At 45.4% G+C, this 18,037-nt stretch overlaps 1 protein-coding gene and 1 long non-coding RNA gene across 5 annotated transcripts; both read left to right on the forward strand.

Annotated features, from left to right (window-relative positions):
• The first annotated feature begins 692 nt into the window (after positions 1–692).
• LOC118726942 lies at positions 693–4,578 on the forward strand. Its single transcript, XR_004990441.2, has 3 exons — positions 693–828; positions 3,578–3,585; positions 4,568–4,578. It is a non-coding gene; the product is annotated as an uncharacterized LOC118726942 (long non-coding RNA).
• Positions 4,579–9,291: 4,713 nt separating this feature from the next.
• LOC118726936 (C-type lectin domain family 10 member A-like) lies at positions 9,292–12,653 on the forward strand. 4 transcript variants are annotated; one of them, XM_045586588.1, is made up of 9 exons: positions 9,292–9,561; positions 10,156–10,283; positions 10,870–10,986; positions 11,318–11,413; positions 11,506–11,577; positions 11,680–11,751; positions 11,853–11,939; positions 12,028–12,357; positions 12,501–12,653. In XM_045586588.1, exons 2-9 carry the CDS (start codon positions 10,217–10,219, stop codon positions 12,599–12,601), a joined length of 942 nt encoding a protein of 313 aa, XP_045442544.1. In that variant the 5' UTR covers positions 9,292–9,561; positions 10,156–10,216; the 3' UTR covers positions 12,602–12,653. The 4 variants fall into 4 exon arrangements, with proteins under 4 accessions (XP_045442544.1, XP_036308177.1, XP_036308175.1 ...); XM_036452284.2 differs by having other exon boundaries at positions 9,292–9,544; positions 10,204–10,283; XM_036452282.2 differs by having other exon boundaries at positions 9,293–9,544.
• The last annotated feature ends 5,384 nt before the right edge of the window (positions 12,654–18,037 follow it).

Raw genomic sequence — 18,037 nt, forward strand, 5'->3', positions numbered from 1 at the left:
TATATTTTTAAAAAAAGAGTTCCCTTTCCCTATAAAATTTGTAACCTTAAAAGTAAACTTTATTGAGATACAATTCTTACGCAGTAAAATGAACTCCTTGAAAGAGTAGAGATGACTTTTGACAAATATAAATACCTAGGTAACTACCACTCCAACAAGGTGTAGAAAATTTCCTTCACCCCCAAAAATCTCCCAGAATTTCATATAAATGAAACCACACAGTATATACTCTTTTGTGGAACCTTATGCATTTCACAAAGACTAATTTTTAGCAACCATAAAATAACAGAATGAGGAAGGTAGGTGAGGCCTTGGAAAGTCCTATGTTATAATGAATAGAGCATTTTCTTTCCTATAGATTGAGTTACATTATTTTCTGTCACTTAAAAGCTGTTTAATCTTAGGGTGATAAGGAAAGATGACTCTTAACTTTTTTGAATATCCCAAAGTTGTTAGGAGAAGCAGATAACACCCCCAATTGTAGTGGTTAGCTATTGTTAACAATCTACCCCAATTAGCAGCTTAAAACAATAACTATCTGTTATAGCCAATGAGTCTATAGATCAGCTGGGTGTTTTTGGTCTGGCAAGACTTGACTCACCTTAGCTCAGTGGTTCTCAATCTTGCTAATGCCATGACCCTTTAATGCAGTTCCTCATGTTGTGGTGACCCCCAGCCATAAAATTATTTCCATTGCTACTTCATAACTGTAATTTTGATACTGTTATGAATCATAAATATCTGATATGCAGGATATCTTAGGTAACTCCTCTGAAAGGGTCATTCAACCCCCAAAAGGGTCACATCCCACAGGTTGAGAACCACTGCGTTAGCTGGTCTCATTCATGCATTTGAGGCCAGCTGGTGGGCTGATTGGGAGCTGGTCTAGGACAGCCTCACTTCCATGTCTGACATTTGGCTGACTAAGTTCTGGGACAATGCGGGTGACTGGGCCATTTTAGGCTAGCCTGGGCTGATTGGCATTATGCCTTTGGGCAGGGTTCCAAAGAGTAACTGGGAGCGTGCAAGGACTCTGCAGTCTTAGTTTTGGAACTGAAGCATCACTTCTGTTAACTCCTGTTGGCCAAAATCACAAGGCAGCCCCACTTCTAGGAGTCAGGAAATAGAACAGCTTCTGATGGGAGGAGCCTCAAAGTGACATTGTGGAGAGAATGGATGTAGGGAGGTATGGAGATTGTTATGTTTTTCAATAAATTTGGCACACAGGTGAAGCATATTGGGACATCCCTTAAAGAACCAGTCCATAACTAAGTGCTCCCATTACGAGAGGCCAGGACCCATGCATTGTGGTATTACTTGCACCCAGACAACTGCCTGGCATATAGAAAAGTGTTAATTAAAATTAATTAACAATCAGTTGGCATGGCTCAGTGGCTGAACATTAACCTTGGAACCAGAAGTTCACAGTTCGATTCCCGGTCAGGGCCTATGCCTGAGTTACAGGCTCCATCCCCAGTTTGGGGTGTGCAAGAGGCAGCTGATTAATGATTCTCTCTCATCGTTGATGTGCCTATCTCTCTCTCCCATTCCTTTCCTCTCTGAAATCAATAAAAATATTTTTAAAATAAGAGGTTGATATCAGAGGGAAGGTATGGGAAGGACAAAATTATCCCCTGGAGGCAGCACAACTTCACTTTTCTTTGCCCACCAGCATCACATGAAAATCATCAGAGTGGGTGCTTGATGAATCACTGAGAACCTTCTTCATGCAGGTCCCATACTGCCAGAAGCTCTTTCAGTGACTGAACCTCACAGGCAGCTAGAATGCAGAGGCAGTGGAAGCAGATCTTGGCATGTCGTAGGGTAGGCCTTTTGCTGACCTGTTCCTGGGCTTGGTGATGTTGGAAGCCAGGTTTGGTGCACATCTTGACCCCTCCTATGCACACCCAGGCCCAACAGAGGCAACCACAAATGGTGGATTGCTTTGTTGCTCCAAACAAGTAACCCAGGGCAAGCATCTGACATTGACATGCACCAGAGTCCCTCCCAAGATGTCCCAGAAGAAACACATCCAGTGGTGGGCTTCAGACCACATCAGAGCAGGATCCAAAAGCATCATATTCAAAGGGAGGCCTCAGAAGGCAGCAGATCCTGCTGGGGTGAATTCCATTTAATGTGGTTAGTACCCAGACAGCATCTCATACTCTATGGTTGAGATTAATTCTCACAGTCAGCCAGCCTGAGGTTCAAGTCTATACATAGAGGGGCCAAGAGCAATAAAAACTCAACTACAATAGGATAGCTTATATAACCCACACAAGGAACATTCATAGAGCACCTTGCTCAGGTTATAAGGGAGACTGTGTGACTGAGTCCCTCAGGACAACTACTACATAAGACCGCCATACCAAGACTGGGAGTAATAGCAGACCTGCCTAATGCATAGAAAAAAATACAGAGAGGCAGCCAAAATGGGGAGACAAACCTGCCAGCATTGCTAAATGGTTAGAGCATCAGCTCACACACTAAAGGGTTGTGGGTTTGATTCCTGGTCAAGGGCATGTACCTGGGTTACAGGTTCAATCCTGGCCCCATTAGGAGCACAGGTGGGAGGCAACCAATTGATGTCTCTCTCTCTCTCTCTCTCTCTCTCTCTCTCTCTCTCTCTCTCTCTCTCTCACACAATGGTGCTTTTCTCTCTCTCTCTTCCCCTACCCCACTCCCTTCCACTCTCTCTAAAAATTAGTGGAAAAAATATCCTTGGGTGAGTATTAACAACACCAACAAAAAATTAAAAATGGGGAGACAAAAACATCCGCAAATAAAAGAACAGGAGAAATTCCCAGAAAAAGAACTAAATGAAATGGAAACAAGCAATCTACCAGATATAAAGTTCAAAACAACGATTATAAGGATGCTCAAGAAACTTAGGGGAAGAACGGATGAACTCAGTGAGAACATAAACAAAGAGATAGTAAGCACAAAAGAGCACATAGAAACCATGATAAAGAACCAGTCAGAAGTGAAGAATGCAATATCTGAAATGAAGAATTACACTTCAAAAGGAGGTATAAACTATGGGTTAGGTGTAGCAGATTATCAAATCAGTGATTTGGAAGACAAGGTAGCAGAAAACATCCAATCAGAACAGAAAAAGAAAATAATAATAATTAAAAAAATAAGGATAATCTAAGAGAGCTCTGGGACACCATAAAGGATAACAGTTTCCACATTATTGGGAAAGAAGGAGAAGAAAGGGAGCAAGAAATTGAGAACCTTTTTGAAGAAATAATGACAGAAAACTTCTTGAACCTGGTGAAGGAAAGGAAAGGATACTTCCAGGAACGTGGCAAGGGAGTCAGACTTTGGGAGGAGAGGCTTACCAAACAGAACTACAGCAGGGATTCAAAGGAAAATTCTCCAAGATTACCCATGTGGACAAGTTTTCTCAGTTTGCCAGTGATGGCAAAACAGTGCTTCTCTCACACTATTACCATGCTCACAAAATGTGATGACATAGCTTTAAGCATCGTCATTGCAAAAGTCAGGAATAAGTTGCATTTTCTAGGGAGTCAGTGGTATATGGAAAATGCTCGAAGTTTAATTTATTTTGGAGATTAGAAGGTGAACTATGGAGCCCACATGCTAGCTGTCAGCAAAATCCTGTCAACTCCACCTTCACAATATATCCAAAATGAACACTTCTCATCACCTCCAAGCTTATGTCACCATCATCTATCTCCTAGGTATCACAATAGATCCTTATCTGGACTTTTGGTTCTACTCTTGACCCTTTTCATGAAATCCACAAGATAGCAGTCACATAGTACAGTTAACATATAGGCCATGTCATTCAATCCTCTGCTCTGACCCCTCCAAAGTCTTCCCCCTAACGTGGAGAAAACAAATCCTCAAAAAGAACCTACAAGACCCCAAAGAATTGCTGACCCATGTTTTTTCTGTATGACTCATCTATTCTTCTATCAAGCTCACTTCTCTATAGAATCTCTGGCAAAGAGATGATCCTTGTAAACACCAGACATGCTTTCACCCAGGGCCTTTGCACATGCTGAGCCCTCTATCTGGAAAACTCTTCCTACTAGAGCTTCTCATGGCATACGCCCTCACCTCCTTCAGGCTTTTGTTCAGTTATCACTTTCTCAGTAAGGTCTTTATTGACTCCCAATACTTTTTTTGTTTGTTAATTTAAGACCTTTATTAAATGGTGCTTGCAGTTTGTCGACTTTTGAAAAAAATCAAGTTGTAAACTTTAAAAAAAATGAGATTTAATTAAAAAAATATATATTTTATTGATTTTTTTTTTATGGAGAGGAAAGGAGAAGGATAGAAAGTTAGAAACATCGATCAGCTGCCTCCTGCACACCTCCTACTGGGGATGTGCCTGCAACCAAGGTACACGTCCTTGACCGGAATCGAACCTGGAACCTTTCAGTCCACAGGCTGACTCTCTATACACTGGGCCAAACTGGTTTCAGCTCAAATTATAAACTTTTCTTACAAATTAAAAACAAGGTTCTTGAAAATCTCAACTTTACCAGAGATGAAACAATTTAACAACCTTTAAAAGTGTATTGAGAAAAACCAGGCTTATAAAAAGCAAGCACATGTGCCATTACCTGAAATAGATACCTTTAGATAAAAATAATAAAATTGCATGCTATATGGATAATGCAGATAGTTCTAGGTATCTGATCAATGGGCAAAAAGCAAGCATTTGAGAGCTTCAGTTTTAATCTTTTGTTCTGTTCTTATTGCTGAGATTTCATATTAATTTCTTCTTGTTGGATGACTAAACTAGCTAATAGTAGAGATGGTAAGTCAGCATTTACTCAGCCCCTCCCTGCTCAGCTTTTGAAGCAGACAAATTCTGAGCTGGTGAATCAGCTACTTTGGTCCCCATGCCATTTTGTGCTTTAGGATGGTCATTGAACTGGCAGTGGGACCAATATGGAGGAGGCTGCTGAGTTTGGGTCTCATCTCTTGGATATTCTTTATCTTCTTCATTGCATCCTCTGTAGGCTGTCATTTTTAAAATATATTTTATTGATTTTTTTTTTTTTTTTAACAGAGAAGAAGTGAAAGGGATAGAGAGTTAAAAACATTGATCAGCTGCCTCCTGCACACTCCCTACTGGGGATGTGCCTGCAACCAAGGTACATGCCCTTGACCAGAATCGAACCTGGGACCCCTGAGTCTTCAGGTCAACGCTCTATCCACTGAGTCAAACCAGTTAGCTCTGTACGGTAGGCTATCATTTGGAAGGAGGGCCCCTGTGGAGTCGTGGTCTATGGCCCCTATACATGTTCTGTCACACTGGTTCTTCCTGTTCTCTTGCACCCTGGATGTCAGCATCCTCCATCACTTGTTCCTGCACAGGAGGGTTGGGATACTGTGGTGGATGCCAATAGGGTCTCTATAGGTAGTAAGGCGGGAACTATCGCTTGTGGTAGGACAGGTGCTGCGGGCATGGCCTTCAGGAGTGCTGTCCAATCCCTCATGCTTTTCCCCACTCTCACTATTCTGATAATTCTGCTGGCAATTGCCTGGAGGACCCCTTTGATACCCTTTTGATGGCCTATGAAGAACTGACCCATCTCACTTCATTGCTATATTTTCCTCAATAGCACTTATCACCATGTAAATTATATATATATATATATATATATATATATATATATATATATATATATATATATATATATATATATATTTACTCATTTATTGTATCTGTCACCCACCAGAATGGAAGTGCTATGAGGGCCGAGACCACTTTTATCTGCTCACAGTTCACACTGCTCTCCCTTTGCCTAAATCTAGGATGCGTGTCTGGGAGGGAAAATCCTGTGTACAAGCCCTTTAAAATAGTGGCTTTGTCCCTGGGCGGTTCAGGTCTCTGGCTACTAGAAGCACTGATGCTGATTGGTGCGTGTTGGCTATTGCTAGTTCTGACTGTCCAGGTTGTTGTGCCCTGCCTGGTTTCCAGGCCTCTCTTCTCTCTGGGGGAACCCTCCTCTCCCTTGGCCCGCTGCTCCTGGGTGCTGGCCCAGTGCCCATTGGCTCCCCGCCTTTCCTACCAGTTTTTTTTTTTTAAATACATTTTCCTGGTTTTTTACAGAGAGGAAGGGAGAGGGATAGAGAGCTAGAAACATCGATGAGAGAGAAACATTGACCAGCTGCCTCTTGAACACCCCTCACTGGAGACACAACCAAGGTGCATGCCCTTGACTGGAATTGAACCTGGGACCCTTCAGTCCACAGAACAATGCTCTATTGACTGAGCCAAACCGTATTCTGCCTTTCCTACCAGTTTTGAGGAGATCTCTGCCTTTCCCTGTTTAAAAGTCTCTTCTTCAGCCAGTCTTCAGCTGGTATTTCAGGGTTGATTATTCCCCATTTAGGTCAGTTCTAGTTAAATTCTGGGAGGAGGTGGGAGAAAGGTCCACCTACTCCTCTGCCATCTTCAAATCCCCTCTCCCATGGGTCTATGGGAACTGAATGGTTAATGTGATGCTCAATCAAAGTTTGTTCCTGTTCCCAGATATTCCTGTCCCTATCTGGCCAGGTATGTTACTGTCCTTAACCCTCTTCCCTCCTCCTTTTTTTAAAAAAAATTATAATAAAACTTTATTGTTCAAATTATTACAGGTGTTCCCCCCATAGCTCTCCTACACCTGATTCCCCACCCCACCCCATGCCCTTACCCCCACCACTGTCTTCATCCATAGGTGTAAGATTTTTGTCCAATCTCTTCCTGTACCCCTCACACCCCCTTCACCCTGAGAATTGTTAGTCCAATCCCTTTCTATGTCCCTGATTCTATTATATTCACCAGTCCATTTTGTTCTTCAGATTTTTGATTCACTTGATTTTAGATTCACTTGTTGGTAGGTATGTATTTGATGTCTTTTTGTTGTTCATAATTTTTACCTTTACCTTTTTCTTCTTCTTTTTCTTCTTAAAGAATACCCTTCAGCATTTCATGTAATCCTGGTTTGGTGGTGATGAACTCCTTTAACTTCTTCTTGTCTGTGAAACTTTTTATCTGACCTTCAATTCTGAATTATAGCTTTTCTGGGTAGAGTAATCTTGGTTGTAGGTTCTTGCTATTCATCACTTTGAATATTTCTTGCCATTCCCTTCTGGCCTGCATAGTTTCTGTTGAGAAGTCAGCTGACAGTTGTATGGGTACTCCTTTGTAGGTAACTAGCTGTATTTCTCTTGCTGCTTGTAAGATTCTCTCCTTGTCTTTTGCCCTTGGCATTTTAATTATGATGTGTCTTGGTGTGGTCCTCTTTGGATTCCTCTTGTTTGGGGTTCTGTGCACTTCCTGAACTTGTAGGTCTATTTCTTTCACCAGGTAGGGAAAGTTTTCTGTCATTATTTCTTCCAATAGGCCTTCAATGTCCTGCTCTCTCTCTTCTTCTGGCACCCCAAAAAATCTGGATGTTGGTACCCTTAAAGCTGTCCCAGAGGCTCCTTATGCTATCCTCACACTTTTGGATTCTTCTTTCTGCCTCTCTGGTTGGGTGTTTTTTGCTTCCTCATATTCCAGAACTTTGGTTTGACTTTTGGGGTACGTTGATCTACAGTTGACTTTCTGAATATTTTTTATTTTGGACAATGTATGCTTAATTTCTGACTGGTTCTTTTCCTTTTTTTTTTTTTTTTTTTTTGAATTCTCATTAAGGTCTTTGAAGGTCTCACAAAGCTTCTTGGAGGTCTCATCAAGTTTCTCAAAGGTCTTTAGAATATTCTCGAGTAACCTTATAAATGTGATTCTGAACTCTGTCTCATCCAGTAGTTTACTTTTCTCCATCTCTCCCATTTATGACATGCTTCTGTGTCTCCTCATTTGGCTGCCTCTCTGTGTTGATGGAGTGGCTTTGTGTGGTCGGTGACCTATAGGGGCCAGCAGCTCAGCTTCCCCAATCACCTAAGGTGGTTCCCTTTGTACACCCTTTTTGTGGGCTGAGTGCAAAGACTTGGTGTAATTAAGCCTTGATTGCTGTTGGTACACTGGGAGGAATTGACCTCCAGGCCAGTTGACTGTGAGGGCCCACTGTGTCTATAAAGAAAGATCTGCTGTGATGGAGACATGCTTATGGTGCAGGCCTTGTTTCAGTGGGGCTTCGGTGCTCACTGAGTCTGCCTCTTGAATGTGTCACTTATGGATGTAAGGAGTTGAAATCTGGTGTCTCACACTGACCACTAGGTACACTGGCTTCTGGATCTTCAATGGGGTGCAGTTCAGCTACTGTCTGAGGCCAATCTACAGGAGATACAACAAGAACCACAGTCCTCTCCTCCCTGCTTGGAGCTTGGAGGCTTTGGAGCTGTCTGCACTAGGTTTCAAGTTTGCTAGGTTAAACTGGAATAGAGGAGGCCATTCATATGCAAAAGCTGCTGCTTGGAGCTTGGGTGTGTTTGTAGATTGTGCAGGGCGGAGTCTCAGGGTGCAGTCTCAGGGCATCACTAGGCTAGGGCGTGGCAAACAATGATGGCTGCCCATCAGCCTTCTCTGCCTTTCTGCCCGAGTCACATCTCTGTATCTTGCGCCTAGGAACAGCAAACAATTATTCTTGCGCTCAGCTCTGTAAGCAAGCCACCCTCACTTTCTAACGCGATGGCAGACAGTCTAGCTTCTCCCCAGAAACTGGATTTCAGAGAGATTGGGAGCTTGTCTCCTTCTAGTTGAAGAAAGCATTGCCCGCCTCAAACCAGGATCCACCGTCAGCCCATATTGCACGCGCACCCCTGTATCTCAGTTTTTCAGCGCTTGTGCTCTGAATCTCTTTTCTCTTTCAGTCTAGTTGTAGAGTTTCCATTCAGCCAGCTTTCCCATGGTTCGGGGTGATAGACGTTTGTCTTTTAGTTGTAGTTTTGTAATTGTTGTGCCCGGCAGTAGTTTAGATGTTTACTTTTGCCGCTATCTTGAATCTCCCCTCTCTTCCGTCCTTCTTGAAATAGTGAGCAGAACTAGGTCAGAGCTGGGGAAGCTTGGTGGTTCATGCCCCGGAGGAAGCTTAGATGCCAGGAACTTGGGTTATGATTGAGGAAGAAATGAGAAAAAAGCTCCTCTGGATCTGGGTGTGCAATGGTGGAGACAACATCATCTCTGGAAAGTGCAGATGCAGGAAGTGAAATGTGGTATGGGGCAAAGAAGAAGGAACAGACTCCACCTGTCGACCCCTCTGAGAGGGGTTCCTCTTCACAATGGCAACAATGAGGAAGTCAAGGAACTCAACAGAAGACCAAAAAGACCAGACACACCCAGGATGGATGGGGTTGGGGAGGTGGGAGCAAAGCTTGCCCTATATATAGCATCTTCACTCACATAATCTCTGCCGGGGTTCCAATTATGATTGACTGCCAAAGTTGAGGAAAAGGTAGATCCCAGGTGACTGACTCCTGGGATTTTACACACAGAGACCAGCAGGACTCCAGCTACTGACCTGACTCCTCCTCGGGCACCTCTATTCCACTCTGCAGGATTTTGTTTTACCCAACTCGACTCATTGCTGTTCAGCAAACCCAAGAATCACAGCCTCCAGACTTTGCACAGGTAGCCTGGGGGTGCAGGTGAGACAAAGGGGGCAGGGTGGGAGTTATAGAAAGCAGCGAGAGGGGGCTGTGGTTCTGAATTGGGACTGAATAGGAAGAGATATAAAAGGGCAGCTTGGAGATTCAATGACCTGCTGGAGATTTTAGACTCTATTCACTTAATTAGATTGGGGTTGCCTCACCTCTAGCCCCATCAGTTCCAGCCCCATCTTCAGCCTCCTGTCTAGACACAGCCCTAACCCCATTACAAACACCAGCACCAACCCAACTCTCCTCAATTTCCAACATCAGCACCAAATGTCGACCCCACTCCACCCATGGCATCAATACCAGTATTGACCTCGGTCCTATGAGGAGGCAGAACGTTAATTGCATCCCCAATGCAAGACCCAGTCCTAGTAATACCTCTAGCTCCAACTTTACCTTTACCTTCAATCTCACATTCAAGTCATCTCCAGCCCAAAGACCAAGCCTGACCTCACTTCCAACCTCTGCTGCAAACCCGGGCCCATTCCCATTCGTATCCCTAACCCTTGGTTCATCCTCAGCCTGAACGTCTTCTCTTACCTCAGCTCCAACCTAGTCCCAGCCTCCCCTGTCTCCTGTCTCCAGCCTAGCTTGTCACTGGCCCTGCTTCCATTTCAGCTCGGGCAGCCTCAGCGTTGGTCCAAGGATGTCTATGATGTATGAAGACCTCCAGTCCTTGGAGAGTGAGAAGAAAAGCCAAGGTTTTAGAAACAGTAAGGGGAAAGGAGAAACTGTGTCTCCTAAAATACTCTGTGAATGTGTTTAGAAGGATTTCTGCTGTCACGGTATATCTGTACCTCTACCATGTACATGGCTGGGGTCCCCCACACTGCGGGTGTCTGGTGCTAGTGCCTGGTGGTTGCCATATGAAGAGGATTCAGGAAGGACAGGATCAGGGTGGACCAAAGCCGTCCTGGCTGCCTATACTCTGGGGAAGGGTATGAGCTTTTGCACTGGGGGAGTGAACAGTCATGTTGGGAAAGGAAACATTTGTTAACTTGACAATACAGATAAGCACGAGCCTGCTGAGGGCATGGCTGCCCCAGTGCACTAGGTGTCCTCCTGCTCCCTGTCCCAGCCCTGATGATAAGACCTTACATATTGTCATTGTGTTGACATAGGGATGAGGGGCCCAGGTGACTGCAGGATGGGTCAAGTGCCTGGGCACCTTCTGCACCACAACTTCTCCCCAGCTTTCCCTGCACCACCCTTCATCCCTGTCAGGTCCCTGTGGCCCTCTCCTCCCCTGTGTCTCTCCTGTCCTCAACCTCCATGTCCTGATGTCCTCTCCTCCAGCAGGGCTGCCTCCTCCCCCAGCCTTCCTGCAGCATTTCTGGTCTGGACCCTGCCCCCTTCTGCTCACTCTGGGCCTCATCCTTCTCCTGATGATTGGAATCATTGTGATTGGGTCCAAAAGTGAGTGTCACGGGACAAGCAGGGATGGGGGCAATAGTGGGTTCGGTAATCCAGGCACTGATGATGGTCATGGTGGATAAAGATGGCTGGTCACTGGCCCTGCCATCTGGTTGTTTGGGGTTAGAAATGTGCTCTGTTACTTACTCATGGGTAATGTAGTCCAAGTGCCTGAGTGTCCTCCTCTGCAAGCTTGAATAACAACAGAGCCTGTCCCTTTAAGTCGGGTGGCTGTGAGGACCCAATAAGCCAATGTATGTCCAGTGCCCTGCACAGTGTCAGCACAGAGAGGACTGACCAAGCTTAGTACTCATGCTCCCACCTGCCTGATCAGGTGCCAGGATTCACAGTGATGTGGAGACCCTGAGAGCATCTTTCAGCAACTTCACTTCCAACACGGAGGCTCAGGTCCAGGCACTGCACTCCCAGGGTGAGCCTGGCTGGAAGGGGCTCTGGATGGGAGGGGTCATGGTGGGGGAGAGGGGAGCTCAATCCTGAACACTGAGCCACCATGTCCTCCAGGTGGCAGTTTGCAAGCAACAATAACATCTCTGAAAGCTGTGATAGAAAACCAGGAGCAGGAACTGCAGGCAGGTGAGAGGCTCCTCCAGGAGTGAGTGTGCAAGGGTGGGGGCTGGGCTCTCAGGACAGAGGTGGGGTGGGAGCAGCCAGGGTGCTGAGTGCCCTCCCCTCCAGCCCGCAGCTTGAATGACAAGGTGTTTTCTCTGGAGATAAAGCTGGAGAAGGAGCAGCAGCAACTCCAAGCAGGTCAGCCTCTTCTTCCTGCCCCTGGGCCTGAGGTGGTGGGAGGGCATGGGGGGCCCTCAGCGGGGCCCCTGCATTATCCCACTGCCCTCTGTGTGTCCTAGGTTATTCTGAAATGCTCCTGAGAGTCCAGCAGCTGGTCAAAGACCTGCGCACCCTGCACTGTCAGATGGCTGCGCTCCGGAGCAATGGTGAGTGGTGTGTGGGGCAGTGCCTGGCCCCATATCCTGCCCATGTGTCCCTGGGCAGCATCTCAGAACCTCCCCACTCCCACCTCAGACTCTCAAGATGCCTGCTGCCCCATTGGCTGGCTGGAGCATGGCGGCAGCTGCTACTGGTTTTCTCCCTTTCGATTGTCCTGGTCCGAGGCTCAGAGTTCCTGCCAGCTGCAGAACGCCCATCTGGTGGTCGTGGGCTCCCAGAATGAGCAGGTGAGAACTGGGAGAGCTTGTTTGGGAGGCTTGTTGGTTTATTTGAAGTCATCGCCCTCATCTCCCCACAGAAGTTTCTTGAGCAACACATGTACCCTGTGGACACCTGGATTGGCCTTACTTACCAACCTGGTCTCTGGACATGGGTGGATGGGACAGACTATAAGACTGGCTTCCAGTGAGTGTGTGTGTGTGTGCTCTGTACTCTGTTCCTTTGGCCTGGGCCTGCTATCCCTGCTGGGGGTTTTTGAGGGCAAAAGGGACTCCTCTGCTTGGCTGAGGGTCCAGCTTCCATGGCCCACATCCATCTGCTTTCCTCAGGAACTGGAGTCCAGGGCAACCAGATAATTGGTACTACCATGGGCAAGAGGACTGTGTCCACCTCACAACTGATGGCCGGTGGAATGATATCGTGTGCATGACACCCTTCTGTTGGGTCTGTGAGACAGAGCTGAACAGAACCAGCTCCTCTTCTCCTCTTTCCTAATTTATTTCCTTTATGCGTTCACCTGCTGAGGGAACCTGGCCTTGGGATTCTTCTTTCGGGGGGGTGGGGTGGGAAAGGCTCCTGCATCACACAAGGGGTTTTCATCTAGTATTAAGGAAAGGGGAGAGGATGATGTGTGAGGAATGCAGAATGATGTCTGATGGGGTGGGTAGATTAAAAACCATGCCACTCTGCAATTTGCAGGTTGTTTTTGTCACCTTTTATTCGAATAAAAAAAGAGAAAGACTCTAACATTTTATGTCATCTGATTATTGGGGGTTAGGAATGTGCTGCGGCTTGTTGATACTAGGAAGCCTGGGGCTGGTAGCAGGGCATTGGGAAAACTGTGAGTTTGGGGCCCGATGGGGCGATGTGTGATGTACGGGGCAGGGAGCTCGGCTCTCTGAGTCTCAGCTGTGAAGCAGAATTGCCGCTGGGACCAGCCTCTCCCCAGAGCCACTCAGAACAGAGCCACCCCTGTGTGTCGAGTGCTTTCAGAGCTTCGGGTGCAACTTCTTGGTGTCGGTTGCTCACATTACAGTGAAGAGAAGCAGCATCCACAGGCAACAACAACAGTGAATCAAAGCTTAGGCCGCTGCTGGCTCATGCTGGGGGTTTTGCTAAAATCTCCCAAAGGTTACCAACCCTGAACTGCAGAGCTGACCTCGGCATGCTCCATATTCTTGCTAAGCAGCCTTAGTCCCAGCATTAGCAGCAGCTGGCCATATCTTGAATAAGTGGACTCTTTGCTCTAGACTCTAGAGGCAGACACTATTTCTATTTTCCAAGGCTGTTAGCTATACAAATATTCTTGAAAAGACAGTTGAGAATGCAGGTGGTCAGTGACTCTGCTCATAAGATGTTCACAAATGTGAGCATTTTCTTCCCAAATCCTGAAGATGCAGTTCTTCTACAAGACACACACACACACACACACACACACACACACACTCACACTCACACACACATGCATCAAAACAATGTTTGGTGATCAATGTTTCCATATTCTGTCTCACTTAGAAATTATCCAGGTGTCCAAAGGTTGCCTACTAATTGATTTTAAAACTATTTATTAAAAATGTTTTTTTAATGTTTTTATTTATTTCAGAGAGGAAGGGAGAGGGAGATATAGAAACATCAATGATGAGAGAGAATCACTGATTGGCTGCCTCCCGCATGCCCCCTAGCAGGGACCAGGCCCAATACTCAGGCTGGTGTCCTGACTGGGAACTCACCACAGAGACACATCAGTTGGGCTTGCTTTGATTCAGGTCTTAAAGTTAGCAAAGGATCTTGCAAACTATATTTCAGCTGACACACCATAGAAAGAAATTGTTATCAACGGCATTTTTTACAGATTGTAATTAAGTTTAATACTTTTTTTCAAATATTAAATGCTTATATTACACTCCATACTGATCAAATTAGGAAAAAGATATATAGCATTTTATAAGCCAAAAGAATTATTAAACCAATTTGATCATGGAGAGCTAGATTTTTATGGAGAAATGCTTTTAAGCAAACGATTTCTGAGAGAATGATGTTTCTACGAGTTTGAACATTTAGCATATCAAAAGTTGTTTCTTTTAGCAGACTTCTAGGACAATTATATTTGTGCAAGTGTGTTAGTAATCCAGAACATCCTTTATTCTCACACCATGAGAAATAAGGACTCCTCTTATTTTAGTCACAAAAGGAGTCTGCAGCTGCCGGGCTGGGATGGCTCAGGGGTGGACTGATGACCTGTGAACCAGGAGGTCACAGTCCCATTCCCAGTGAGGTCACACGCACAGGATGCAGGCTCAATCCCCAGAGTGGGGCATGCAGGGGGCAGCCTATCAATGGTTATCTCTCATCATTGATGTTCTATCTCCCTCTCCCTCTCCCTCTCCCTTCCTCTCTGAAATCAATAATATATATATATATATATATATATATATATATATATAGTCTACAGCTTCCATTCTACAACTTCAGCCTTGGGTCCAAAGTAAACACAGAAATACAAGGACTCATTAATCCCCGGAAGTGAGGCAGAAACTGGGAAGAAAGTGAGGCTGGGAGGAGGGCACAATGGCAATTCAAGGTGGCACAGTGATACATAAACCAGGGTGCGGCACCTCTTGTGACTTTAAGGCTCGCTTACTACCTCGCAAGAGTACTCCTTTTAGAAGTCTGTTCTTAATTTTTGGAAACCTCCCTAACTGGCCCTCAAATTATGCAAATGGACCCTCTATAATGCAAGGGTCCTCTTCCACACCAAGCTGCCATCTGAGCGGCCAGCGGCACAAGACGGTGATGAAGATGCAAGAAGTATTTTCTAATTGAAGTGGACACAGCGGATTCTGTTTCTCATCAGGCATCTATGTGAAACCCCAACGTAAGTGAAGTAGCTTTACAGTGTGCAGTGTGAATGTATAATAGATGATCACGCGAAGAAGAATCTTACTCAACTTGTGGGAGAGCAATACTGTAAGGCCACAGACGGGCTGACTGTTGAAGCAGGTACACCTCACACCCCCCCCCCCTTTTTTTTAAAATAAGTCTTTATTGTTCAGATTATTATAGGTGTTCCTCTTCCCCCTTGCCCCACAATAGCTCTCCTCCACCTAATTTCAAACCCCACCCCATGCTCTTACCCCCACCCCTGTCTTCATCCATAGTATAAGATTTTTGTCCAATCTCTTCCCGTCCCCCTCAAACTCCCTTCCCCCTGAGAATTGTTAGTCCATTCCCTTTCTGTGCCCCTAATTCTATTGTATTCACCAGTCCATTTTGTTCTTCAGATGTTTTTTTCACTTGGTTTTTAGATTCACTTGTTGGTAGGTATGTATCTGATGTCTTTTTGTTGTTCATAATTTTTACCTTTACCTTTTTCTTCTTCTTCCTCTTCTTAAAGAATACCCTTCAACATTTCATGTAATCCTGGTTTGGTAGTGATGAACTCCTTTAACTTTTTCTTGTCTGTGAAGCTCTTTATCGGACCTTCAATTCTGAATGATAGCTTTTCTGGGTAGAGTAATCGTGGTTGTAGGTTCTTGCTGTTCATCACTTTGAATATTTCTTGCCATTCCCTTCTGGCCTGCATAGTTTCTGTTGAGAAATCAGCTGACAGTCGTATGGGTACTCCTTTGTAGGTAACTAGCTGTTTTTCTCTTGCTGCTTGTAAGATTCTCTCTTTGTCTTTTGCCCTTGGGATTTTAATTATGATGTGACTTGGTGTGGTCCTCTTTGGATTCCTCTTGTTTGGGGTTCTGTGCACATCCTGAACTTGTAGGTCTATTTCTTTCACCAGTTAGGGAAAGTTTTCTGTCAGTATTTCTTCCAATAGGCCTTCAATGTCCTGCTCTCTCTCTTCTTCTGGCACCCCAAAAATCAGGATGTTGGTACGCTTAAAGCTGTCCCAGAGGCTCCATATGCTATCCTCACACTTGGATTCTTCTTTCTGCCTATCTGGTTGGGTGTTTTTTGCTTCCTCATATTCCAGAACTTTGATTTGACTCTTGGGGTATATTGAATATTCTTTATTTTGGACAGTGCATGCTTAATTTCTGACTGGTTCTTTTCCTTTTATTTATTTATTTTTTGTATTCTCATTAAGGTCCTTGAAGGTCTCACAAATCTTCTTGGAGGTCTCATCAAGTTTCTCAAAGGTTTTTAGAATATTCTTGAGTAACCTTATAAATGTGATTCTGAACTCTGTCTCATCCAGTAGTTTACTTTCCGCCATCTCTCCCATTCATGACATGCTTCTGTGTCTCCTCATTTGGCTGCCTCTCTGTGTTAATGGAGTGGCTTTGTGTGGTCGGTGACCTATAGGGGCCAGCAGCTCAGCTTCCCCAATCACCTAAGGTGGTTGCCTTTGTACACCCTTTTTGTGGGCTGAAGACTTGGTATAATTAAGCCTTGATTGCTGTTGGTACACTGGGAGGAATTGACCTCCAGGCCAGTTGACTGTGAGGGCCCACTGTGTCTATAAAGAAAGATCTGCTTTGATGGAGACATGCTTATGGTGCAGGCCTTGTTTCAGTGGGGCTTCGGTGCTCACTGAGTCTGCCTCCCAAATGTGTCACTTATGGATGTGAGGAGTTGAAATCTGGTGTCTCACACTGACCACTAGGTACACTGGCTTCTGGATCTTCACTGGGGTGCAGTTCAGCTACTGTCTGAGGCCAATCTACAGGAGATACAGCAAGAACCACAGTCCTCTCCTCCTTGCTTGGAGCTTGGAGCTTGGAGGCTTTGGAGCTGTCTGCACTAGGTTTCAAGTTTGCTAGGTTAAACTGCAATAGAGGAGGCCATTCATATGCAAAAGCCACTGCTTGGAGCTTGGTGTGTTTGTAGATTTTGCAGGGTGGAGTCTCAAATTGCAGTCTCGGCATCACTAGGCTAGGGCGTGGCAAACAGTGATGGCTGCCCATCAGCCTTCTCTGCCTTTCTGCCCACATCCCTGTATCTCACGCCTAGGAACAGCAAACAATTATTCTTGTGCTCAGCTCTGTAAACAAGCCACCCTCACTTTCTAACCCAATGGCAGACAGTCCAGCTTCTCCCCAGAAACTGGATTTCAGAGAGATTGGGAGCTTGTCTCCTTTGAGTTGAAGAAAGCAATGCCAGCCTCCAACCAGGATCCACTGACAGCCCATATTGCACACACACCCCTGTATCTCAGTTTTTCAGCGCTTGTGCCCTGAATCTCTTTTCTCTTTCAGACTAGTTGTAGAGCTTCCATTCAGCCAACTTTCCCATGGTTCTGGGTGATGGGCGTTTGTCTTTTAGTTGTAGTTGAGTAATTGTTGTGCCCGGCAGTAGTTTAGATGTTTACCCATGCCGCCATCTTGAATCTCCCCTCTCTTCCGTCCTTCTTGAAATAGTGAGCAGAACTAGGCCAGAGCTGGGGGAGCTTGATGGTTCGGGCCCCGGAGGAAGCTTAGATGCCAGGAACTTGGGTTATGATTGAGGAAGAACTGAGAAAAAGGTTCCTCTGGATCTGGGTGTGCAATGGTGGAGACAGCATTATCTCTGGGAAGTGTGGATGCAGGAAGTGAAATGTGGTGTGGGGCAAAGAAGAAGTAACAGACTGCACCTTGGACCCCTCTGGGAGGGGTTCCTCTTCACAATGGCAACAATGAGGAAGTCAAGGAGTTCAACAGAAGATGAAAAGGACCAGACACACCCGGGATGGGTGGGGCTGGTTTAGGGGAGCAAAGCTGGCCCTATATATAGCTTCTTCACTCAATTAATCTCTGCTGGGGTTCCAATTAAGATTGACTGCCAAAGTTGAGGAAAAGGTATATCCCAGGTGACTGACTCCTGGGCTTTCAGACACAGGCCAGCAGGACTCCAGCTACTGAACTGACTCCTCCTCAGG

The sequence above is a fragment of the Pipistrellus kuhlii genome, unplaced genomic scaffold, assembly GCF_014108245.1.
Source record: "Pipistrellus kuhlii isolate mPipKuh1 unplaced genomic scaffold, mPipKuh1.p scaffold_m20_p_23, whole genome shotgun sequence".
NCBI lineage: Eukaryota > Metazoa > Chordata > Mammalia > Chiroptera > Vespertilionidae > Pipistrellus > Pipistrellus kuhlii.